Source organism: Dysidea avara, chromosome 1 (assembly GCF_963678975.1).
Source record: "Dysidea avara chromosome 1, odDysAvar1.4, whole genome shotgun sequence".
NCBI lineage: Eukaryota > Metazoa > Porifera > Demospongiae > Dictyoceratida > Dysideidae > Dysidea > Dysidea avara.
Genome location: NC_089272.1, coordinates 61,725,694 through 61,753,165, shown reverse-complemented (window position 1 = coordinate 61,753,165; position 27,472 = coordinate 61,725,694). Strand labels below are relative to the sequence as shown.

Genomic DNA, 27,472 nt, shown 5'->3' with positions numbered 1-27,472 from the left:
GCTCTATTAGAATAATGATTGTTCTATTAGAGTAATTAAAAATTTCACAGCCTGCGATGACATACAGTAATATCACAATGATGGTGTTTTTTGCCTGCATGGTTCTCGTGCATGCACTCCAGGTTTCATTGTGGCTTGCAACATTGAGAGTGCAAAGAATAGCTAGTCTCATAGCTTTTGGTTGTGACCACGAAATTTTTTCTTACTGCAATTTAATGAGGTGAGGACACATCACTAAAAAAATCTGCAAAACTCACCTCACTAAGACTTAGTCTAAAGTATGCTAGAGACAAAATGGAGCCATTTAAATATTAAAACATTAAGAACATTGAAAATCAGGACACCTGTTTATAGTCCCCATGTACGCACACACATCCCTGAAATTAGGACACCTTAATCATCAGGATATGGTCCTATTTGTATTACATTTACACCCCTGTTGTATTAATGTACACACACAAATAGACCCCCATAATTAAGACACCTTGAAAATCAGGACTCTTGTCCATGGCATTGTTTATGTACATATATTTAGACCCCTGAAATCTGTCTAATTATGAAATCTCACAGATGTCAAGAATCAACAGGTTCCACTGCACGTGACATCAAAACAGTAACATTGAATCAAACCAGTCGTGCCTCGAAATCCAGTTACCCTAAGCACGATGTAGTGCTTTTCCTTAACAATTTAGAATAGTACATGTACAATGTATATGTTTTAAATACTAAACAGTACATTTCACCAGTCTAATGAGTCTGAACTCGTGTGAATGGCTTGTACCCAATAACACTCTTTCGTCCAATTATTTCACCCACAAAGAACCAGCACGTCACCTCCATTGCCACTAAAGCATTTTGTCTTGCTTGTCTACCTGTGAGCTGAAGGACTTTTCCACTGACAGTGTCACGCCACATACGTTGAAATCCGGAGCGTATTATAGGCCACTCGCTGGGACGCGGAGGCGCTAATTCCACTCGTGCTAGTTCCCAGAATCTCTTCAGTCCTGGCTCCGCTTGTCTTGCCACCACTATAACACAGAATATAAGGTGTTTACCCAATTAACGCGCATGCATCCTATCTCTTCAGCAAGTATATTGCAACAGTCAACAGAACCTACCTAAGGATGTGGTTCCTGCCTTCGTTGCGAGGCGAGGTACGGCCGTGGCCATACTGCTAGCCGCTTTCATCAACTTTTGGGCCATCCTTTACATTCGAACTTCTCCGTATATTGTCCGCGAACGCTCAAGGTGGTTCAAAGGTGCTCGTTTCTTGATCCTATAGCAACCCAGCGTAGTCGTCCAGCTGCTGATTGGTAAGTTATTATGAGGTGCGTGTTGTACAAGTGTGTACGTCGTTGCTTTATCGCTGGTGTTTTTACTCCGTCTTCAAGCACTTCTTTTGTAAACAATTGTGACCTTTTGGCTTGGAAGCAACTGTTTAGTGGTACGGCGCGCTCTTTGGCTCTGTTATGTGCTTGTATGGTTGGGGTGATTGTATATTAAAGACTAGGTGTTATTAAACATGTGTGCCATATTATTTGTTTTTCATTCTTCATGATTAGGTTACACCAAAATGGCAACTGCAGCAAAGAAGGTAGCTATAATTGGCTCAGGGAACTGGGGCTCTTCAATCAGCAAGATTATCGGCAACAATGCTAAGAAGTTTGATTTATTTCATGATGAGGTACGCATGTGGGTGTATGAGGAACTGATTGATGGGAAGAAACTGACAGAACTGATCAACACTCAACATGAAAATGTCAAATATCTACCTGGAATAACACTCCCTGAAAATGTTACAGCAGTTCCAGACTTGATTGAGGCCACAAAAGATGCCGACATTTTAGTGTTTGTACTCCCTCATCAATTTGTAATAAAGACCTGTGAGCAATTAAAGGGTCACGTCAAACCAGGAGCATTTGCTATTTCTCTCATCAAAGGTGTGGACGCAAGTCATGGCGGCTTACAGTTAGTGTCACGGATTATTTACAAGGCACTTGACATCGATGTTTCAGTGTTGATGGGTGCTAATATTGCTGGTGAGGTTGCCAAGGAGGAATTTTGTGAAACCACCATTGGTGCCCGTAGTGAAGAAAATGGCCGATACTTGTACAAGTTATTCAGTACTCCATATTTCCGAGTGACTGTTGTTAGTGATTGTGCCAGTGTTGAGGTTTGTGGTGCTTTGAAAAATATTGTTGCAGTTGGTGCTGGCATCTGTGATGGACTTGGGTTTGGCTCCAACACTAAAGCAGCGGTGATTCGTATTGGTATGATGGAGATGCTAAAGTTTGCTCGAATGTTCTACAAAGGTGTTGAAATGTCCACCTTTTTGGAGAGCTGCGGAGTAGCTGACTTGATCACAACCTGTTTTGGAGGCAGAAATCGCAAAGTTGCTGAAGCAATGGTACGTACAGGCAAGTCCATTGATGTTTTAGAAGCAGAAATGTTGAATGGACAAAAATTACAAGGGCCTGAGTGTGCTAAGGAAGTACACGTTCTTTTGAAAGAAAAGAATATGGAGAAAGAGTTTCCAATGTTCACAGCCATTTACCAGATTTGTTACGAAGGTGTACCATCCAGTCAGTTCTTAAGCAAACTGTAATCACATCACTAACAATATCTCATTCATGTATCTATATTTTGCATGTTGAGTTTTCAATATTTGCTACATACATTCAACTAGATTTCACTCTCTGTGTGTAACTGCTTGTGTAAATGAATACTTGCATGTGGAGATGTGTTGGGACCTACCCTTTGAGGTGGCGTACTATCTGACGTGCTATTTACTACTGAAAATTTGACAGCAACCTTTATGTGCACGTGTCTGCAATTGAGCAAGTGGAGTAATCACCAAAGTAATGCCCTTTGTAATTTACCTCGTAATCTATCCGTACTCTATGCTGGATCCGTACACGATTCCCTGAGGTTCAGGGGCTTGGTGCGAACTGCACTGGACTGCGTAGATTACCTGTGAAGGAGTGACCTTTTAGTTCGAGGAACTGGTAAGTGATTGTATGTGTAACATGCGAAGTACCGTCTAGTTGTTCACAATCTGGCACGTGGCTTGCATGATCGTGAGTCACGGTCGTTATTATTGGAAGTCCTACATAGTCTGTGACGAGTTGGTGCCAACTAGTCTCTACATTCTCTCATTAAAAGTAATGGTTTTCAATCAAATATGTAATATGATTCAGTATTTAATAGCTCCATTTGTTGCTGCAGCGCTCCTCTGATCACACTGCTCCATCTGTAGTCTGCGAGGTAGTCTGACAGCATAGATAATATACACCCCCCCCCCCCCCCATTGGAAACTGCGCCGCGCGCCTCTTGATTTTGTACAAGAACAAGGGGGTGTCATGTCGGCTCACGCTGTAGGTAGATCTGCGACCGCGGTCAAAGTCTTGACCAGAGAAAATTTCACTTTGACCCTTGACTTGCAGCATTTATCGTCTTTGACCTGTGACTTGAGCGTTTCTTGTCGAACCTTTGACCTACACTTATTTCTCTATTTTCCTATACGCACCTGTGCTTGTAACCTAGTATAATATTTTCTTAGTGCGTGCTACCAGCAGCTGGGAGAGAAAAATCATTATATTTACGGCAAAATGCCTGTTGGAGCTTTAAAACATCTTCTTAGAGATCCTTACTTCTTGTGAGTTACGTATAATCCCGTAAACTTGATAATAGCTACGTATAGTTTTCGATTGTGGGTTTCGAACCGTCCGTATCGTCTTGACCCTTGACCCACTGTAAGAGCTATTTAGTGGCCTTGACCGTTGACTTAGAGTTTGACCGCGGTTGCAGATCTACCTACAGCAAGAGCCTGAGTGACACCCCTTTGAAGAACCAGTGTCGTTAGGCTAGTTTTGCGCCTCAGCAAATCCTATTACAGCAGAACAGTGGCATTAACAACTTTATTTTGTAACGAGAATGACTTGTGGTGTTGTGATAATTGTTTTGGTCAGTTTGACCACTTCGCGTCACTTTTGGTCGGAAGGCTTGCAATGGCAGATTACATGCTTTTTTGGAAGCACATTCTTGGCTAAACTAAGTGCTGTAGGTAGAAAAAGAAAGTATCACAAGATTAACTATGCTATAAAGAATTGCCTCGGCTAAATAATGCGCCTTCCCATAACTTCTTTGGCAAGTTTTTGGGATGGTATCTTTGGGAAAAACTGGAAGCACATTCTCTCTGTGATTCTAAACAGTATCACTACACAATTTATACTACAAAGTCATCAAATAATCCTCCATGGTATGGTCTGAGTGCGAAGGGCGTAGCGTACAGAGTTTCGGTGTTTTCCTTGAATGTGTCCAAACCATCTGATCTCATCTTCAGTTTCGCTTCTACCGTTCGTACAATAAAGAGCCATTTAGCCTCGAAACTTGCTGTTGGCTTCCAAAACATCTTGAGAAAGTACCAGTGGTGAGTCTTGTTTGCCCAGAGAACTTGTCTTGTTATTGAAGGGGGCATGAAACCAGCCTGTAACCAGTGGCGCTTACTAGTTTCCAATCCAGGGGGGTATATTATCTATGCTGACAGTAAGCAGAAATAATTACGCCCTAGGACCCTATAAACCATTCAGCAATCTGCAACAACTTGTAGAACCATATATGTATAAATGCTGCTCACTAGGGAGGGGGTAGGACAAGACCACGTGCACTGCGAAGAGCTAAGGCCAGACAAACTTGATTACTTGTTTCTCATCCACAAAAATTCAGATTTCCAAGCGGGTAGGAAGTCATTTTTCATTATTCATTATTAGAGAAAATTCTCCAAATCAAGCTGTCTGTTACTATACTACCATACTATGTATATGGTCATATTGCAATAATTGTTATCACTGTTGCTGTTGATGTGAAAATCATCGTCATCACTATAAGTTTAATTACTCCATAATGGCAGCATTTTTCCAATTGTGAATCACACCATTACAAACAATTAACAAACTAAAATATGTATCAAGCCCTGTCACGCCGCTTACTATACAGAGACTATTCAGCTCACATGAAATATTTGTGCAATATCATTACATATGCATGTAGGCTCCCTCCTGGTTGCTCACAAAACAATCAGTTGTTCTAAACATTATTTTTCCACATGATTATGCTGATAGGAACACTTAAGGATTTCATCAGTTTGTTTACTCTTGATTGTTTACAAGTGTTGTACTGCATATTATATCCTTTATTTGTATACAACCTGTAGCTTCCTTGCCAGGCCTGTACTGGCGTAGCCAGAATTTTGTTCGGATTTGAAGTGCATGGGGGAAGGCCTGGGTGCTTCCCCTGAACCAGATTTGAACGAAAATGATGCATACACAAAATGTGCCCTTGGACAATAACATTAAAGCGTGGTGTTTGTGCATCTAACACCTACACACTGCTGTTTGTGAAGCTTATAGATACTATAAACGTACACTAATCTTCACTTCCAGACGGCAACATACTGATAGCCAACTTCACTGAACTTTCTTAGCACTCCACATTTGAGTTCCGTAGTTGGCAATACTTTATACCCGTTATTCTCGGCCAGTCCTCCTGTTAATAATCAGCAACTTCAGACTTGGCTTGTGCTCCAATATTTTGGAGACATCACATGCCCGCAACATGTGACAAATAAACAAAACACTCATCGTGTAAATATACATCAACTATTAACAGTTTGTGCTAACCTGACACACGTATAACACAACCACTCAAGTTTATCACAGCTCTTGCCTTGTAATATGCCTGAACCAATTGTCCATTTCCACCATACATCATGTGCACAATTGGTCACGTGATTCAATACTTAATTCATCGATGATTCAGCATTAATGCGATATGACACTTAAAAGTAATACAGAGCTGCGCCAGTGTGCAAATAGCTACTAGAGAGCTCCAGGCTGTAAGAATTTAATTTTTTTTTAAATTGCTTCTGAGAGGGGGGTTCATCCGAACCATCTGAACCTACGCCTTTGTGTATGATCAGTATAATCACATGTGTTCAAGGTATAATTATGTAACTGTATTATGTTCTCAATCATCATCCTAATGATGGTTTCTTCTTCTTTGGAATGATGTTTCATAGTCAGCTGAACTGGTCCCATCATGTAACAAGTGTATATTGTGTAAGAGTATGTCTTACTATTTGATACTTGTTGGATTGCATGTCAAAAACTGACCATCTCCTATTATCAAGATGTTGTAGACAATTTTCTCTCACTATCTGTATTCATAGACTCTCTGTCTTGCTTAGACTTCTCTGTGTAATCATTGTGTCCGACTGAAGAAAAGCTCTGCCAGTCATTGAATAACTTTTATGTCTTAACATCCTTCAAAACCAGAGTGCATAGCACCGTGCACTAAACAAAGGCACAATTGGTAACGACAAAGCAAATACCTATGAAAAGACGCACATTGAATATATAGTCACTCTTTTTCACAGCACTAATATTTGTGACCTAATTTTAGAAAACCGTCGATATCCGTACAATTTTCAAAATGCATTTTATTTGTTCTTTGTTTTCTACAGGGACAGAGGAATGGACTAGCCAAGTTTCAGCTTCATAAATAGCACTAGACAGCCGGACAAGCAAATAAATTGATATGTACAGAAGCTATCGAAAAAAAGAATCTACAGGCGCTTACATAAACCATCATAACTTACTGATACAATGGCATACGGAATTGACTCTTCGCTCATTGTGTTCGCCATGAATTTGCGCATCCACCAAGGTATAGGTTTTGTCCCAGCCATGCTTCTGTGTTCGAGAAGGAAAGCACATTCACTGAAAATATGATCGTCGGTAAATTCTTTCGTCAGCGCAACGTAAACTAACGTCTGTAACTTTGAAATCCTTTCGTGTATGGAGATGAAACAAAGATTTATGTACTCCCTATGAACAGGCGAACACAATGATACCCAGGATTTATCCACTGGAGGCTTAATTCGCCCACCAGTGAGGCAATAAAAAACTTGCGTATTTTTTTTCTGGAGCTTGCATTTTTTATTCATAGTTTTTTAAATGCGTTTTATTACAAAAGTACTATTGTGTGTATATCGACGGTTTTCCAAAATTCAGTCACATCTGTAGATAATGCAAAAAATATATATATATATTTCTGTAGTTACTGCATTCATTGGCATTCATAGTGAGTAATAGAGTCCAGAGTACTGGGATGAGGAGTCCAGTAATACTGACATCTTTTACTACTTTGTTAGGTACATGCTCGTCATTATCTATGGCTGATGGGTGCATTATATATTATACAGATTTCAGGAACAGAACAAAACCTGAACTAAAGTTGCTTTTTCTAATGGTGTTACATGGAAGCCTGAACAAGAGTAACCAACACAAAACAATGACTGATTCTCCCTCTTTATAGACCACCATTAATGCTGTACAATTCTCCGTAGTTTGCCATAATCAGTCCAATTGGTGGTCATATGTATAACAAAGTTTGTCAAATTGTCAGGAATCAACTGTTTAGGCAACTGGTTATGAAAACAGTGGACATGTTGTGCTGTTGCTCCTCTCAAATATACGTACTAGCCCAGCACACATCAAAGGCATGATGGATCACCAGGGTTTTTTTGGATTTACAGTTCATGCTGTATATAGTAAATGTACATGTGCCTCAATTTTAGCTGAATCTTGCTTCTGAAATTTGTAATATGGGAATGTTGTGACTATATTCTGTGCAATGACATACCCAAATTCATTACAAGGGCATATGTACCTAGGGGGAGTCAGAAATTTTAGGAAAGCCCTTTTTTGGATATAACAGTGCTTGGAACACTATTAAATTAGACTTCAGGCTTCCCTATTGAATTTAGAAACTTATCATGGTCAAGAAATGGTTTCTCACTGTGACAGCTACACAAAATTACCGTTCTAAGCATGGTACAGTATAAAATCAAATGCTTAATGAAGTAGTCAAGCAAGTGCAACTACTCTAATAGAACAGTCACTCATTTGTAATGTTTCTTCTATCTCCATCAAAAATAAATTAGTAGGTGATTGAGTATACAACATCAAAGCCTGGAGTCTGGAAGATCTTGAAAATTTTGCATGTATTGTGCACATATGAATACGTCAGTCACATGAATAAGCACCCTGATTTATACAACACCACACTACTGCTCTACATAACTTGCCTCCTGTAATTACACACATATGCACTCTCTTTGCACATTGCACATACATGGACACTATGCACCTTCTGCAATTCATACTGCATGTATACATGCCATTCCATGAAGTACAATAACTGCTACAGTACACGTATATGCATACTCAGTGAGCTTGCCCTTATCTGTTAGGTTATGGCCACCACAGCAAAGAAGGTAGCTATAATTGGATCAGGGAACTGGGGCTCTGCAATCAGCAAGATTATCGGCAACAACGTTAAGAAATTTGATTTATTTCATGACGAGGTACGCATGTGGGTGTATGAGGAACTGATTGATGGGAAGAAACTGACAGAAATTATCAACTCTCAACATGAAAATGTCAAATATCTACCTGGAATAACACTCCCTGAAAATGTTACAGCAGTACCAGACTTGATTGAGGCCACAAAGGATGCAGACATTTTAGTGTTTGTGCTCCCTTATCAATTTTTAACGAAGGCTTGTGAGCAATTGAAGGTACACATCAAACCAGGAGCATTTGCCATATCTCTTATAAAGGGAATATGTTCAGGTGATGACGGCTTTCAACTAATGTCAACAATTATCAACAAGGCTCTTGGCATCAATGTTTCAGTGTTGATGGGTGCCAATATTGCTATCGAGGTTGCCAAAGAAGAATTTTGTGAGACCACCATTGGTGCTCATAACAAAGATAATGGCCAAGTTTTCTACGAGTTATTCAATACTCCTTATTTCCGAGTGACTGTCATCAGTGATAGTGACAGTGTTGAGATTTGTGGTGCTTTGAAGAACATTGTAGCATTTGCAGTAGGTGTTTGTAAAGGATTTGGATTAGGATCAAACACTAAAGCAGCTGTGATTCGCATTGGCATGATGGAGATTATAAAGTTTTCCCGCATGTTCTACAAAGGTACTGAATTGTCTACATTTTTGGAGAGCTGTGGAGTGGCTGACTTAATCACAACTTGTTTTGGAGGAAGAGGTCAAAGAGTTGCTGAAGCAATGGTGCGTACTGGGAAGGCTATTGATGTCCTTGAAGCAGAAATTTTGAATGGTCAAAAACTACAAGGGCCAGAGTGTGCCAGAGAAGTACATATCTTGTTTAAGCAGAGAAACTTAGAGAGCGAGTTTCCACTTTTTACAGCTGTATATCAGATCTGTTATGAAGGTCTTCCCCCACAGCAGCTTCTTACAAAACTGTAACAGCTTATAGGGAAACATTCTTTATTTTCATAGCGTGTTTGATAATTTTCATTTGATTACTGTTTGAATTTATTCATTCATTGTTTAGGTGTTGATCACTTGTTGTTCAGTCCAACAACTAGTATCTGTATCATCTCCAGCATCTTTGCTCTGTATACATACCAGTACTCTGTACAAGTCTGTAGTGTATATAAACTACTTTATACGTTCTTGGCAGCATTGTCACAGCATATAGCCTTGTCACTTCAATTCTTTCGTAACCAATTCAGGAAACAAGGCAACTTTTTGCGTGGTTGTGTGAAGCTGCATTTAGTTATTCATTACTATCATTTGGTCACCAGATGCTGTATTCTCATTGCAATCAGGATACTTAGCATTTGACTTTGACCATTAACATACTAATACTCTAATAGAGCAGTCAGTTGTCTAAAACAATCAACTCCTCAGTATAATAACCATATAACAAGCAAGTAAAACTCTAAGTCTACACATTCCCCAGTCAACAAGTTATTGTATAGTTTGCAGTTATAGATCTATACCTTAATTTTGTCACAACAATTAACGAGCTAATGTGTGGAATTTACTTGAACTAGAGTCAATTTATGAATCTTAAATTAAAATTATTATAGTTGAGCAGTGACCATCCAGCTAATGTTACAACTCTGATGATGATTTTTGTGTTGTAATAAAACACTGTCTTGCATGATCTATAATATATTTAACGTAGTAGAGAGCACTGCACATGTAAATATTAGTATGGTTGTTATAGTGTTGCTATGCATTACTTGTCATGTCAATACAAGGATGCATGCACTCTACACTTAAAGTACATTACTGCACTAGACTGCACCATATATGTTTATACAGCATACAGGCCCTCTCTATCAGTATATGTAATTATGGGCACAAATATTTCATTTTTAGATATAGAGAAAAAGAAGTGGTATGGCCACTGCACCGAAGAAAGTAGCTATAATCGGATCAGGGAACTGGGGCTCAACAATAAGCAAGATAATTGGTAACAATGTTAAGAAATTAGATTTGTTTCAAGATGAGGTGAACATGTGGGTGTATGAAGAACTGATTGATGGGAAGAGATTGTCACAAATTATCAACACTCAACATGAAAATGTCAAATATCTACCTGGAATAAAACTCCCTGAAAATGTTACAGCAGTACCAGACTTGATTGAGGCCACAAAGGATGCCGACATTTTAGTGTTTGTGCTCCCTCATCAGTTTTTAATAAAAATTTGTGAGCAAATGAAGGGACAAGTGAAACAAGGAGCTTTCGCCATATCTCTTATTAAGGGTATGTGTTCAAGTGATGACGGCTTTCAACTGATGTCAACAATTATCAACAAGACGCTCAACATTGATGTATCAGTGTTAATGGGTGCTAATATTGCAAATGATGTGGCCAATGAACAATTTTGTGAGACAACCATAGGGGCACACAATGAAGAGAATGGTCGATACTTTTATGAACTGTTCAGTACTCAGTATTTCAGAGTAACTGTTGTCAATGACTGCATTGGAGTTGAGCTGTGCGGTGCCTTAAAGAACGTTGTAGCATTTACAGTGGGTATTTGTCAAGGCCTAGATTATGGATTTAGTACTAAGGCTGCAGTAATTCGTATTGGCATGCTTGAGATCATGAAATTTGCTCGCATGTTCTACAAGGACACAGAGACATCCACATTCCAGGAGAGCTGCGGAGTAGCTGACATGATTGCCACCTGTTTTGGAGGGAGAGGTCAAGAGATGGTTGAAGAGATGGTACGCACTGGTAAGTCTGTTGATGTTCTTGAAGAAGAAATGTTGGGAGGACAGAAACTTCAAGGAAAGGAATGTGTTAAAGACTTGTATGATTTCTTGAAAGAGAAGAATGCAGAGAAGGAGTTTCCACTGTTTACAACTGTTTATCAGATTTGCTTTGAAGGCTTGCCATTCAACCAGTTTATAGACAAATTGTAGCAGTATTCCTACGTGTGTTCATGTTGGTGTGTCACTATGTGGAATATAAATATTGTGCTTGAGTTATTACCTCGGTTACTACAGAATTTTAAACTCTGCATACTTTTGCATCTTACGCATGCGTATATAGTAACGTGCGAAAATGTTTACATGCCATAGTTCGCTCCGCCCACTTTTCTGTCGTATGGGCGCTATAGAATTCTGATTACATCTGTACGAGTTGGAAGTTAGAATCAAGGTTTGTAGACACTTGGCTGACCACTACATTGTAAGTTTTTGTTGTCTTAGGTATTAAAGTGTGTTATACTGTGTTGGGAGGGCGTCCGTAGATCTGGGTAATGAGAATGCTCATGAGAGCGTTTAGAACATCACACGTACAAGCCTACTTTAATTTATAGTTCATGATCTACCAAAGCTAATTAGGTCTGTGATACCATCTCCAATATAGGTTCTGTCACGGTGATCGTGAGCCGGTCCGCCCTATCCCATGATTCAGTGTACTTTGCTTTCAGCTCTATTGTATGTGTATGTACTACCTGCTTTGATTAAACTCTGGGTACCATCCACATACTGTCTAGTGGATAGTGGGATCAGCAATGTCTGACCCCGCTGGTCGTAATAGAAATGGCCTCGCGACTCACTACCTTCAGTGTTGGTCACTGTAAAGTGCTAATACAATACAATACAATACCGTGAGTCTTGATCATGATTTTGATTAGTTTGAGGAGCACGTGTCTACATACAGGGCTACATAGTAGTAACTTAGCTTTAATTTGTTGTGATGTTAGATTTGGGATCTGGGGCAGAACTGTGTGTCAAGAGCAGCATGCAGTCCTTGTACAAGAACAAAAAGGTAAAAGAGTTACTTGTTAACCAAACACTAATACAGATTAGCTTTCAAACTTTCTTGTATCAGCAATCAATATGTAGGTGTGGCTCCACGTAATCCTAGGGACAGCAACACAGACATCTTACTATTCAAGCAATTGCACACACAGAATTAGCTTCTCTGAATTTAGTTTGACTAATCCAGTAACTTCTTTGGCCTTTCTTCCCTTTAAAATTCTCTCCATCTACAGCCACTTTAGTAAAGTTGTTTAATCCGACCATACACTGTAAAAAAAAAGAAGTAATCTCTGCCACAGTACTCACTATTTTGTGTAGTGACGTTCACTACTTTTGTAGTGACCTTCACTACTCTTTTGCAGTGACCCCCTCACTACATAGTAGTGACCGTCACTACATGGCAGTGACGATCACTACAAAATTAGTAGTGAACATCACTACACAAAAATAGTGAGTATTGTGGCAGACATTAGTAGTGACCTTCACTAGTTTATTTTTACTATGTAAAGTTCTACCCCTGGCAAGAGTAGCTAGACTAAGACTCCAGTCACATGCATTGTACTCTGATAAAACTAGTTCTCCAGTAACAATCTGTTGTAGTACAAACACTTACATTACCATCCTTGTCATTAAATCAGCTAAATCATCACCATAAGATCCTATCTGTATAAAACAGATGAGATCGATAGCCATTTTACATGGCCAAAATGTAATCCTGGTGACCTGTGATCTTCACCCTTAATGGACAGACCTGACATGTGAGGTGTACAGAGGTGCTCAAGTTGTCAGAAACTCTGGTATTATTTTATGCATTAGCTGTGTATGTACGAAGGTAAGAGTTATGCCCCAAGTTTTAAAAAAGTGGGTAAGATTTTTTGCATTCACAAACAAATTGAATTGGATTCAACTATGCAATAGCTTCATGTAAAAAGAGTAAGAACTACCAGCTAAACAACTTAATATTTAAAGTCTATAGTATATTTTTTATAGTATTGTATTTTATGGGTACGTACTGCATGCTCCACTTTGCCCTCCAGTTGTCAACTGGTATAGACAGTCATGTTTAACGAAGAAGTGTGGTCACAAAAATGCATCGCATGAGCAAATTACCAGCCATTTTTTGTAGGGAAAAAAGATGCTATGTCAAATACAACTAATAGACAGTGGACTAAAACTGTTAATAATAATTGATGCAATAATACAGTGAGCAGAAATACTTCAAAAACTGTTTGCCTCTATTGACTTTACCGATATTTTTGCCCTACACAAACCCAAATTGCATTATGTAAATTGTATAATATAGTGCCATACCTTCTCGTTAAACCTATCTATAGTTGGTATACGCAGTTAACTTAATGTAAACAGTTGACCATATTTCATACTCTAGCTATTATGTACTTAGTGTGCTGTATTAAAATAAACCATCCAGCTTAACATTTATTTTGAGAAGTTCCTTTCATCAAATGTTTTTGTTGTGCAGTACCCGACTAGTAATTATCACCTTCTCTTGTAACATGTGTTTCTTGATGTGTTACTTCTTTGTGATTAATTTAGGAAGCCAAAGATATGGCATTACTGGGTATTCCTTTCTACGCTACTCATCTTGGGTGTATGTGGAGAGTCATTCACTAAAGAACATCTGCAGACATTTGAGATATCATCTTGCTTGTTCTCAAACAAGTCTCAACTGTTATATTACTGTAGTGAACCCGAAGAAAAATTCCCAAAACAACCAATATTGAATGACAAACTGAACACATATGAAACACTTGAGAAATTATGTGGTCACTACACAAGTGGTGAGGGTGAAGGTGAGCATGTGACTATCCTATAATTGTTTCTGTGTGTAGGGGGATACCCCCAAATATCTGTGGTTGCAATGTAAGTAACTTGTGACAGATGTCAGGATTAACCAAGATGTAATTATTACTGCCAAAATAATCCAATTTCTTCAGGTACCTGTTTGCAATCTCAAAGTTCTAGTAAATTGTTCCTTCTGCTCCAAATCATGTAATCTTCTACTGCTAATTCTTAATTACCTTAGTTCAAAAAATCAATGCGGTGACTATTCACCACTCAATGCTCTATGTTTAAGCCCTTATTTTCGAATTGATTGTGGCACCACTCTATATACTATTGAAGGTGCGGTGTGTTTAAGCAAGGAAATGTGATAGATGTTAAAAACAATTGGAATCCATTGGAAAGGCCTTCACAGCTTAAGTAGAATGTAATACATGACCAATTATTATTATTTTCATTATCATAATTGGAGACTCTGTCACATTACCCATATGAAATGGGGTACAATTAGCTAAAGGAAAGAAAGCGCACAAGTCACATATGTACTTCTGACAAGCGTAAGCGTATTTAAAGCAATACCACATGTAGGAATTTTTGTTCAAACACTATATGGCTTGTGTGAGCATGTTGTGTCTTCCCTGTATATGTAGTTATACTCACTAGTTCAAAACTATTAATCCGCAAACCCACATAGGCCAGAAAACTGACAAAAACACGTTTGCAAGGAAACACACAAACCCTTTACATACTTTTATAAAATGATCCATATCACAATGGTGGTTGCTCCTATCAACTTGCAACAAGTTCCATTTGTTTCACTATAATAAAATTTTCTATCAGGCCATATACAGTGTAACCTCTATTAACGGACACTCCGAATAGCAGACACCTCCGTGTTACGGACAGTTAACTATGGTCCCAGCCATTTGCTAATTGTTTTCAATGTATTAATAACCTCCGCACAACTCCTTGTAACGGACAACGGACAGTCAACGAGTACCCTCTTGTACCATACGTGTATGCTCTTACCTCTAAATAACGGACGCCACTGAAGCGCTTTAGGTGCTTGAGAGGAATCGCTATAGTCAAGAGTAAATAATGGAAGAGAGAGTATCCATTATTTACTCTTGCTATAGTATAATGATAGTTACATATTCTACACAATTTACAATAGCTTTTTTTCTTTCAAAGGTGCAATTAACTCTTTCAGTTTGTTAAGCAGGTCCATACAAGCAGTATTTGCAGGGTAACGCGACGCCATAGCCAGCTCCTCGGTTAACTCTCTCATCGGTTACTTCCACAAAGCATACGTTCACATCTCTCTGGAGAAACTGATATTAATCTAGTTAAATTTAATGGGACATGTCCAACTATTTCTTCGTCTTTCATGATGGCGAAAGAGTTAACATCGACTTCATTGTCAGGCTCCCTTCTTAATGTTAAAACTTCGCCAACTTCATATTCCCACTTATCCATGTATGCATGGTACCCTCGGATATATGAATCAATCTCGTAGACAACAACACGCTCAGGATGAGCAACAATGTGAGCCATGATGACACTTTGTACATGCAATAAACACGTGTTATAACTAATTGTACTTGTCAGTAACTAATTGGCGACAATGATTGCACCTGTCTATAACTAATTGGTATAATCAGTGACAATGGCGATTCTTCAACACACTGAAAAAAGCACCTGACGCTCAAGCAGAAGATTGAAATTATACAAGAGGCAAAGAAAAATCCTAAGCTAGGGGTCAGAGGTCTATGTCAACGTTTTAACTGTGGGAAGACTCAGATTGCAACTATTTTAAAAGAGAAAGAGCAGCTATTGGCTTTGTATGAAAGTAATGCCTCTGATAAATCTTGCAAAGTAAGCCTCCGCACACGGAAGTCCGACTTCAGTGAAGTAAATGAAGTATTGTATAAGTGTTACCTGTTGGCTTGTTCTAAAAACAATTACCCAGCAGGCCCACAGCTTGTAGTAAAGGCAAAAGAAATTGCAGAGCATCTAGGGAGGGGTGAATTCAAAGGTTCCAATAGATGGCTGGAGAAATGGAAAAGAAAATACAATGTTAAACAACTGACATTAAGTGGAGAAAGCGATGATGTTTCTGGTGCAACTGTGGACTCGTGGAAAGAGCGACTCCCTGAGGTTTTATAAGGCTATGCAAAAAGGGACATATGGAATCTAGATGAAACTGGTGTGTTTTGGAAAGCATTACCTGAACATGGTTTTGTTCAAAAAGGTCGGTTTTGCAAAGGTGGAAAGAAAAGCAAACAAAGGTTTACCATAGCATCCATCACAAAATTATGCAGATGGCGGTAAAGAAAATTCTGTTGTTATTTGAAAGTATGAGAACTCGAGATGTTTTAAAAATCTTAATAAGAGTCTTCTTCCTGTCTCTTATTTCAGCCAGTCCAAGGCATGGATAACCGGGGATATCTTGGATGGGATTCTTAAAAAGATAAATCAAAGTTTGAGGGCTCAGTCTCGGTTTGTTGCTTTACTGATGGATAATGCTGGATACCATCCCCCTGAAATAAAAGATAAGTACAGCAATATTAAGGTTGTATTCCTTCCAGAAAATACCACTTCTCGATTGCAGCCATTAGATCTAGGGATAATTAAGAATTTCAAATTTCACTATCGCCAGTTGTTTTTGCAATACATTCTTACCAAAATTGAAGAATGTGATACTGCATCACAGGTAGCAGAGTCGCTGAACATTTTGAAGGCCATCCACTTTGTCCGTGAAGCTTGGGAAAAGGTGAAACCAGAGACTATATGCAAATGTTTTCGGTCAGCTGGTGTACTTGACAAAGATCTCAATGTTACTACTTGTAATGTGAGTCAAGACGATGCTGATCCATTCCTAGCAGTAGATAGTGAATTTCACCTCCACGATTTGATCCCTCAAGTTGTAGGTGATGGCACCTGTTCTGTTGATGAGTACCTTGATGGTGATGGATCTTTACCAGTGTGCCGTGAGCTATCTAAGGAGCACTGGGAAGAAGAGTTCCTTGCTGCAACCTGCTCCTCTGAGCCAGATCCAATAGATGATGAGGAGGAGGATTGTGGGACAGGTGACATAGAAATGGAAGTGGTTGAAGCTGTATCAAAGATTGACACATTCAAAGATGCAATGAAAAATCTAGAAGATGTCTACAAACAAAGGTTTACAGAAGAAGCTTTGAAAGTTGGTTCAATGGTTACTACTGTAGCTCACCTGTATTGTTCATCTCTTGTATTTAGTAAGCAAACAACTTTAGATAGTTATTTTTCAAAGCAGAGTGAAGAACAGCTTAATGACTGACTATGTACATAGGTGTGAACTGTTGTTATAGTGTAATCAATCTTCAAACATCATAATTATACTGTGTGTGATATTATATGCATAAAATATTTCAACCTCCTTACAAAGGACACCTCCATATAAAGGACACTTAAGCTTGGTCCGTGGGTGTCCGTTATATAGAGGTTCCACTGTATGACTCACGTGAGTAAACCCACAATCAAAATTAAATACATGGCAAGAATTTCGAAACATGGAGACACAACCATCGCTTCATAATAAGTAAGCCGCTGTAGTTACCATGTTCCTTTAATAATCTTCTCTAAGTAGTCCAGTGAACAGACTTTTGAACATTAATTGTTTTAGGCTATAAGAATTAAGTTACCCTACCTAACGTCACCATGGGTGCCCATATTGTGTAAACCCATGCACATTCCACAAAAGTTCTGTGCAGGTTTAAGGGTTAAAGAACAAATTTATAAAGATCTAGAATTTAAAAATATACAGCACATAGTAATCATGCTGCATACACTGTCAAAATTTATAGTAATAAGAAAATCAAAAGTAAGGCATTATGTGTAGCTACGTATATCGTCTAGTGTAGGCACAGTTGGAATACCTCAGGTGCAAAGTTGTCAGTTGTTGTTAAAACATATGCATAGATTGATTACTTGACTAAATGTGCGTGTTCTAAAATATGTGTTTTAGAAGTTAGGCAATGTTGTTCTTTAGAATAATTGTACTTCATATGTGGGCTTTATGCTTGCAGAGCTGTAGTAAACAATCTGGCTTCTCTGTATAGCTTTATGGTATCATCACTTAGTACAATTGTGTATACGCCCATCTGTATCAAAATGGCTATACTATCAGCTTTGATTCGATAAAATACTAGAGAATTGCAATGGTATTGTATTACAAAGTTTATTTAATTATTTTTATAATGCTCTAATAGAGCGCATATTTTTTTGACGATTTCTAATAGAATACACATAGAACAATCTAGATTTTCCATTGGTAGATCTACGAAATTATGAACTTTTACTATTGAGTAGATTTTAGCTAGAATTTTCATTTATAAAATAGAAATAAAGTGAGATGAACAGCTATGATAGCAGCGGCTCAGTGGTTAAAAATTTGGGTGTTCAGTATGGAGGTCCCTGGTTTAAACGCTGGCAAGTTTCTTTTGACTTTTTTCATGTACCTTTTTTACCCCGTGGTGACTGTTCTATTAAAGTATTTCGACCCCAAGATTTACAGTTGTTTGGTTTTGCCTTGTAACTCTGTAGCTGTCAATGCGATTTCTTTCAAACTACAAAAGGTTTTAGCTATGACGGTTAACCTATATGAATACTGATTTTTAAGTTATTCACATAAGCAGTTTACCCTGTAGGCGTGACAACAAGTCAGCCTTTTTAACACAAATAATCATTCATAGCTCTGTGACTATTAATCCAAACTTGATGCATGATTGCGCCGTCATACGTCTTAAAGCTAAAAAAAAACATCGAGCTACGCATTTGCATTTTATAATGGTTTTTGTATAAAGTGTGCGAAAATGAATAATCTAAGCCCCTAGAGCCCCTAAATGAAGAGAGAGAAAAACACAAAGAAATTAAGCTGAATTTTGAAGGTTCATGTTTCACAATTGCATTTGGCAATCTTGCTCAAATTTGATACAGGTAAAGGGCATTTGCAGTATAAAAATGATTCCAATTCAGGAAGGGAGCTACGTATGCATGAAAATCATGTTTTGTTTCTTCCTGTAAATATACTCATGGTGTGGTGTGCTGACTTTCTTGGCTGCATGACACATTACCATGTGTCTTGATATTTCGTGTGCAGTGTTTTGTACTTGTAATATATTTTTTCACTATCTGGTTCGCATGGCTTGTTATAGTTCTGGTTTATAACATTATACACTTTGTACAATAATCTAGTTTCATTCATCTAAGTAATTTAGTGATATCCCATTACATGTGTTATCATATCTTGTGTACAGGTGTTACATTTCTGGACCACCACCATGATACCAGTAAATACTTATTGATGCAACTTTTATACGACACTGTATAGGCATAAGACTGTAATACGGTTGTGGTGTTTGTTATTTTTTTATGATATTTAAATGAGCGATATCCGCAATGACGTTTCTTGTCGTTGCAAATATGAAATTTGATGTCATAATTGACAAAATGGCCTTGTTAGTGTGGGGGCTTCAGAGACTTTGGCACACACTATTCGAAATGAATGTTATCTGTAGTGTTTTACACATGGAGCCACGAGATAATAAAGGTAAGAAGTAGTACACGTACCATGACAGTGCAAAACGCGCTCCAATGAGGAAAGCAGGCCAAAATATTTTAATTCGGGCACAAATAGGCTTATTTGTATTGCATTATATACTATAAGCCTCACCTTCGCCCTTTTTCGAATTTATAAACGCTATCATAGGGAACACTATCTCACCCAATACCTACCTGTACAAAAGTCCCCACACTATGGCGGCCATTTTGTTTAGTGACATCATAGACATACACGAAACGTAACCGAAACGTCATTGCGGATATCGCTCATTGTAACAAGCATCAAAATGAATTTGATTTTGCATAAATTTGTCTACAAAAAACTGCTATAATTATATGTTAATGTATATAGTTAATTATATGTCAGTACATACATATGTTAATTTTGTGAATCAATCAGCAAGTTCTGCTTGAGCATTGTACAGTGTAACCTGTCTTAGCAGTCGAAGGCCACCTCTGAAGTAAGAAGTTTGCGTCCATGCCTAATGCAGCGGCCACCTGCCTAATAAGGTCAAAAATCCTGGCTGGCTTAACAGGTTCCACTGTACACACATGTGATTACAACCACTTCTAGTAATTAATCGACTTTCTGACTTCCTGTTTCACAGGCTATCTATGACTTGTGATTGTGTGAAAATGTAATGTGTTGTTTGCGACAAAAAGTATATGTATTGAGTAAAGCAGCAAAATGCTCTTTAATTAGAATGGTTAACTAGATATTTGATTGATGTGGGTGGATCATTGTCACCAACATGAAACAGAAGAAAGGATATAACATTTTAAACACTAGTACAAAATATTGATCAAAAGTTCATATATTTACCTGTTTACAGGTTTCAAGACAAGTGCAATCTGCAATAGCCATGAGCACCTTAGTAGCTAGCTATAGACCCTTTTCAGGTAAGCTGCTGCCATAGCAACATCCACCATTTTGGAGTACAACCCGTTTTGAAACCCTGATAACGTGGGGGAAGCGTACATTTAACTTGGTCAACCTTTGTAGTGGAATGCAGAGCTCTACTTTTCTGGGTATTGTTTTACTCTTATAGAAAGCAACACTACCAGGGTTGCAAAACGGGTTGTACTCCAAGATGGTGGATGTTGCTATGGCAGCAGCTCACCTGCAAAGGGTCTATACACATGAGATATTCAAGAATTAATATAACTTGCAATTGACCCATGCATGTGACAGCCACCACAAATACCTGCATAGACAGCATAGAATTTCTTTGTTTATAATTTTTGCACATGTGCACAATAATTATTATAATATTTTTGGAGTGTTACTGTGTTATATACATGTATATATGCACAGGATAGTCAGTGTTGTAGTGCTACTCTACATACTGATACATGATGGTCCAGCTGGTTTCATAATTTTCCAGACTTTATATGTCTGCTTTTGGTAGCTACCGTAATTAGCTTTTTTTTCATTGTAAAATGATTTCGTATGCAAGTACGAAAATATGCTCATCATTATCCATGCATGGCTGATGGGTGCATATATATTATGTAGATTCCAGGGACAGAACAAAACCTGAACTAAAGCTCCATTTTCTAATGGTGTTACATGGGAGCTTGAATGAGAGTGACCAACACAAAACAATGACTCTTTATAGACCTAGGCCTGTACAAATCTCCATAGATTGCCAAAATCAGCCAAATAGGTGGTCATATGCATATGTACAACAAAATTTGTTGAATTGTCAGGAATCAACTGTTTAGGCAACTAGTTATGAAAACAGTGGATATGTTGTGTTGTAGCTCCTCTCAAAGATACTAGCCCAGCACACATCAAAGGCATGATGGATCACCAGATTTTTTTTGGATTTACAGTACATGATATACAGTAAGTGTACATGTGCCTCAAGTTTAGCTAAATCTTGCTTCTGTAATTTGTAATATGGGAATGTTGTGAAGGATTTGCTATATTCTGTGCAATGACATACCCAAATTCATTACAAGGGAATACCTAGGGGGTTTTCAGAAATTTTAGGAAAGTCCTTTTGGGTATAACAGTGCTTGGAGTACTATTTAATTAGACTTCAGGCTTCCCTATTGAATCTAAAAACTTAATCATGGTCAAGGAATGGTTTCTCACTGTGACAGCTACACAAAATTACTATTCTAAGCATGGTACGGTATAAAATCAAAATGCTTAATGAAGTACAGTGGAACCTCTCTTAACAAACTCCCCTAATTAAGGACACAATAGAAAAAAACCTCCATAATAAGGACAAAAATTTTGGTCCCAACAGGTCTGGTTAATACATTTTTTACCTCTGAAAGAGGAAAACCTCTATATTACAGGAAAAAGTGGCCAAAAATTCTGGGTCCCAAAATGTCCGTAATAGAGAGGTTTCACTGTAGTCAAGCAATTGCAACTACTCTAATAGAACAGTCACTCATTTGGAATGTTTCTTCTATCTACAACGGAAATAAATTGAGTATACAACATTGGAGTCTGGAGTCTGGAAGATCGTGAATGTACTGTACACATATGAATAAGTAAGTCACATGAATAAACACACTGATTTATACAATGCCACACTACTGTTCTACATAACTTGCCTCCTGTAATCGCACACATACGCACTCTCTATGTACATTGCATGTACATGGACACTGTGCACCTTCTGCAATTCATACTGCATGCACGCATGCTATTCCATGAAGTACAATAACTGCTATACAGTACACGTATATACATACTCAGTGAGCTTACCCTTATCTGTCAGATTATGGCCACCACAGCAAAAAAAGTAGCTATAATTGGATCAGGAAACTGGGGCTCTGCAATCAGCAAGATTATTGGCAACAATGTTAAGAAGTTTGATTTATTTCATGACGAGGTACGCATGTGGGTGTATGAGGAACTGATTGATGGGAAGAAGCTGACAGAAATTATCAACACTCAACATGAAAATGTCAAATATCTACCTGGAATAAAACTCCCTGAAAATGTTACAGCAGTACCAGACTTGATTGAGGCCACAAAGGATGCAGACATTTTAGTGTTTGTGCTCCCTCATCAATTTTTAATGAAGGCTTGCGAGCAATTGAAGGTACACATCAAACCAGGAGCATTTGCCATATCTCTTATAAAGGGAATATGTTCAGGTGACGATGGCTTTCAACTAATGTCAACAATTATCAACAATGCTCTTGACATCAATGTTTCAGTGTTGATGGACGCCAATATTGCTATCGAGTTTTGCCAAAGAAGAATTTTGTGAGACCACCATTGGTGCTCATAGCAAAGATAATGGCCAAGTTTTCTACAAGTTATTCAATACTCCTTATTTCCGAGTGACTGTCATCAGTGATAGTGATGGTGTTGAGATTTGTGGTGCTTTGAAGAACATTGTAGCATTTGCAGTAGGTGTTTGTAAAGGATTTAGATTAGGATCAAACACTAAAGCAGCTGTGATTCGCATTGGCATGATGGAGATTATAAAGTTTGCCCGCATGTTCTACAAAGGTACTGAATTGTGTACAGTTTTGGAGAGCTGTGGAGTGGCTGACTTAATCACAACTTGTTTTGGAGGAAGAGGTCAAAGAGTTGCTGAAGCAATGGTGCATACTGGGAAGGCTATTGATGTCCTTGAAGCAGAAATTTTGAATGGTCAAAAACTACAAGGGCCAGAGTGTGCCAGAGAAGTACATATCTTGTTCAAGCAGAGAAACTTAGAGAGCGAGTTTCCACTTTTTACAGCTGTTTATCAGATTTGTTATGAAGGTCTTCCCCCACAGCAGCGTCTTACGAAACTGTAACAGCTTATAGGGAAACATTTTTTATTTTCATAGCGTGTTTAATTTTCATTTGATTACTGTTTGAATTTATTCATTCATTGTTTTGGTGTTAATCACTTGTTGTTTCAGTCCAATAACTAGTATCTGTATTGTCTCCAGCATCTTTGCTCTGTATACATACCAGTACTCTGTACACGTCTGTAGTGTATATAAACTACTTTATACGCTCTTGGAAGCATTGTCACAGCTTATAGCTTTGTCACTTTAATTATTTTGTAACCAATTCAGAGAACGAGGCAACTTTTTGGTTGCATTTAGTATCTTGAAATATTCCATACTATCATTTGGTCACCAAATGCTCTATTCTCATTGCAATCCAGGAAACTTTGCATTTTGACTTTACTGAATACCATGTTTGACCATAAACATACTAATGCTCTAATAGAGCAGTCAGTTGTCTAAACCAATCAACTCCTTAGTATAATAACCATTAATAAACAAGTAAAGCTGTCTAAATCTACACATTCCCCAGTCAACAAGTTATTGTATAGTTTGCAGTTATAGACCTATAACTTAATTTTGTCACAACAATTAAAGAGCTAACGTTTGGAATTTACTTGAACTAAAGTCAATTTGAATCTTAGTGACCATCCAAAACTCTGCATGATGATCCATTATATTTAATGGTACCTTTTAGTAGAGAGTACTGTACTTGTTAATATTAGTATGGTTTTTATAGTGTTTCTGTACATTACTTGTCATGTCAATACAAGGATGCATGCACTACTTGCACTCTGCACTTAGAGTACATTACTGCACTCTATATTGTTTTATATAGAATGCATGTCCTCTGTATCAGTATACATGTAATTAAGGGCACACTTTTTTTCATTTTTAGATATAGAGAGAGAGAAGTGGTATGGCCACTGTAGTAAAGAAAGTAGCTATAATCGGATCAGGTAACTGGGGCTCAACAATAAGCAAGATATATAATTGGTAACAATGTTAGGAAATCAGAAGCTGAGGTGAACATGTGGGTGTATGAGGAACTGATTGATGGGAAGAGATTGTCACAAATTATCAACACTCAACATGAAAATGTCAAATATCTACCTGGAATAAAACTTCCTGAAAATGTTACAGCAGTACCAGACTTGATTGAGGCCACAAGGGATGCCGACATTTTAGTGTTTGTGCTCCCTCATCAATTTTTAATAAAAATTTGTGAGCAAATGAAGGGACAGGTTAAACAAGGAGCTTTTGCCATATCTCTTATTAAGGGTATGTGTTCAAGTGATGATGACTTTCAACTGATGTCAACAATTATCAACAAGACGCTCAACATTGATGTATCGGTGTTGATGGGTGCTAATATTGCAAATGATGTGGCCAATGAACAGTTTAGTGAGACAACCATAGGGACATGCAGTGAAGAGAATGGTCGATACGTTTATGAACTGTTCGGTAGGGCTGCACCGATTCCACTTTTTACCGATACTTCAAATACCAAGTACTCAGCTGGGAAGTATCTGCTGCAAGTACAAGTACCGATACCAAGTACCTTAAAGTAGCTACTTCATAGTGCACACGTTTATTATATAGTGCATTTCATGGTATTCTTGTACACGTTTTCAGTATGGTTCATTATTTATAATGAAGTAGCCAACCAAGATTTACAAAGAAGGAAGTCACTGAAATGCAAATTCCAGTATTCTTCTGGAGAAGTGTAGATAATATCATAATAGTCCTTACAAAATCACGAAATATTCTAATACTGAAACAGTCACTTCTAGCTGCCTGATTGCTCTATTAGAGTTATTGACTGTTCTATTAGAGTATATCGATCTTTTTCTCAGTGAAACGTTTTCATACGTAGGTTTCAGCATAGATCAGTAATTTTGCTGGTAGTTATTAGTGTTACACTTGATGCTTTTAGGCGTCCATTGTGCTAGTAAAATAAGCAAGTACAAACAAACGTTATTTTATTCTGGCACGTGATAAGAATCGGTATCTGCAACAATATAATGGCCGATTCCAATACTTCATAAAAACAGCAGTATTGTATTATTGTATTAATGCTTTACAATGACCAGCACTGAAGGTCTGCAGCAACATGTGCTGCAGCCTTAGGATTACCTAACCTAATTTCAAGGACTTAGACTTAGTGACTTATAGCTGAAAAGGTGTAACAGAAAAGGGACCAAAGTAAGGAAAAAAATCCCTCCAACCCCAGGAATCGAACTGCAGGTCACCCAAAAGTATCGGCTCGATACCGATACCGATACTAGAATCGGTGCAGCCCTACTGTTCAGCACTTGCTATTTCAGAGTAACTGTTATCAATGACTGTATTGGAGTTTAAGATTTAAGATTAGGTACTGGGCAGTCAGCTCAGCTGGTTTGCCCAGGGGGTGAAAACCCCAAATGGTACAATCAAATACATACATACATACATGCAATTTGATAATCAATTACAGTAGTGAAGGTTAAGTACGTAAATAAATTCATCCAAGTTTCTTGATTCTATTATATTAATTGGCAACTCATTCCAGTCTTTAACAGTTCTAGGATAATAGATAATAACTATATTTATAGGTGTTGAGGGTTGCTTGTGGCAGAATGAAATGATTGGGGTGATGTTGCCTGGTACAAAATTGAGTTCTTTGATAATGTGAGGGGATGGAGATCGGTAGTGTATTATTAATTAGTTTATAGAATAGTGTTAATCTTGATGACTGACGGCGTTGTTGTAATGTAGGTATACTAAGAGAGGACAACAATGACGTACAGACTGTAACACTATTTCTGGAGTAATCTGATAAAATCCATCAAGCAGCTCTTCTTTGCACCTTTTCTAACTTATAAATGTCAGTGTTATAATACGGATCTCAAACTGGGGCGGCATATTCCATAATTGGTCGAACCAATGTTAAATACGCTGTTCTTTTAGTATCAGATGGGCAGTTGTTTAGGTTTCGTTTAATAAAATTTAGCACTTTGGTTGCTCTGTTACTTACTGTTTGTATATGTGATGACCATGACATAGTGTTATCGATCGCTACACCTAAGTATGTATGGCACTTCTTTATATCGACATTATGACCTGATAAGGTATACGTATATTGCGTGGAGTTCAGGGAACGAGTACACCTCAGCACAGCACATTTCTCAACATTTATTTTCATTTGCCATTTGTGAGTCCATTCACATATTTTATGTAAGTCTTCCTGTAACTGCTTTGAATCTTGCGGTATTGTAACAGTCTTGTAAATAACACAGTCATCAGCAAACAATCGAACTGAAGATGTAATGTTTTCATTTATGTCATTGATATATACAAGAAACATAAGGGGGCCTAGTACAGTACCCTGTGGTACCCCAGACTTAACAGTTGAGTTGAGCTGTGCGGTGACTTAAAAAACATTGTAGCATTTACAGTGGGTATTTGTCAAAGCCTAGATTTAGTACTAAGGCTGCAGTAATTCGTACTGGCATGCTGAAATTTGCTCGCATGTTCTACAAGGACACAGAGACATCGACATCTTTTTAATGCAGGCCTTGCCTGCATTAAAAAGCAGTTAAAATAATAAATAAAAATAATTCCAGGAGAGCTGACATGATTGCCACTTGTTTCGGAAGGAGAGGTCAAGAGATGGTTGAGGAGATGGTACGTACTGGTAAGTCTGTTGATGTTCTTGAAGAAGAAATGTTGGGAGGACAGAAACTTCAAGGGAAGGAATGTATTAAAGACTTGTATGATTTCTTGAAAGAGAAGAATGCAGAGAAGGAGTTTCCACTGTTGTAGTAATTGGCCTACTTTATTCCACGGACTGGACTGGACTGGACTGGACTGGACTGGACTGGACTGGACTGGACTGGACTGGACTGGACTGGACTGGACTGGACTGGACTGGACTGGACTGGACTCGTGGACTGAGCTGGAAACAGCTTTTAAACAATAATCCAGGAATTATCCATTTCTTGCAACACTGGAGACACCACTATCGAGCTACAACTGCTGCTGCTGGCTCTTCCTTACAAATCATGATACTAGCGCATGCACTAATTAATTAGAATACACTTACGATACATGCCGTACTAGGGGTTAGATACAGCGTGATAATGGCTATTCTTGTAGCGTAGATGTTTT

At 38.1% G+C, this 27,472-nt stretch overlaps 1 protein-coding gene, 1 long non-coding RNA gene and 3 pseudogenes across 2 annotated transcripts; all 5 read left to right on the top strand.

Annotated features, from left to right (window-relative positions):
- Positions 1–1,145: 1,145 nt before the first annotated feature.
- Positions 1,146–2,692, top strand: LOC136239562 (glycerol-3-phosphate dehydrogenase [NAD(+)], cytoplasmic-like). Its single transcript, XM_066030313.1, has 2 exons — positions 1,146–1,313; positions 1,563–2,692. Exon 2 carries the CDS (start codon positions 1,574–1,576, stop codon positions 2,603–2,605), a length of 1,032 nt encoding a protein of 343 aa, XP_065886385.1. The 5' UTR covers positions 1,146–1,313; positions 1,563–1,573; the 3' UTR covers positions 2,606–2,692.
- Positions 2,693–2,868: 176 nt separating this feature from the next.
- Positions 2,869–11,409, top strand: LOC136239548 (glycerol-3-phosphate dehydrogenase 1-like protein pseudogene; annotated as a pseudogene).
- A 66-nt stretch (positions 11,410–11,475) lies between these two features.
- On the top strand, positions 11,476–19,935 carry LOC136239872 (uncharacterized). The gene is made up of 3 exons (XR_010693615.1): positions 11,476–11,591; positions 13,724–13,980; positions 19,267–19,935. It is a non-coding gene; the product is annotated as an uncharacterized lncRNA (long non-coding RNA).
- Positions 19,936–22,311: 2,376 nt separating this feature from the next.
- Positions 22,312–23,424, top strand: LOC136248237 (glycerol-3-phosphate dehydrogenase 1-like protein pseudogene; annotated as a pseudogene).
- An 818-nt stretch (positions 23,425–24,242) lies between these two features.
- On the top strand, positions 24,243–27,127 carry LOC136248227 (glycerol-3-phosphate dehydrogenase 1-like protein; annotated as a pseudogene).
- The last annotated feature ends 345 nt before the right edge of the window (positions 27,128–27,472 follow it).

Bases quoted from the DNA above. Each gene is read 5' to 3' on its own strand.
- LOC136239562 (XM_066030313.1), top strand. From the start codon at position 1,574: ATGGCAACTGCAGCAAAGAAGGTAGCTATAATTGGCTCAGGGAACTGG.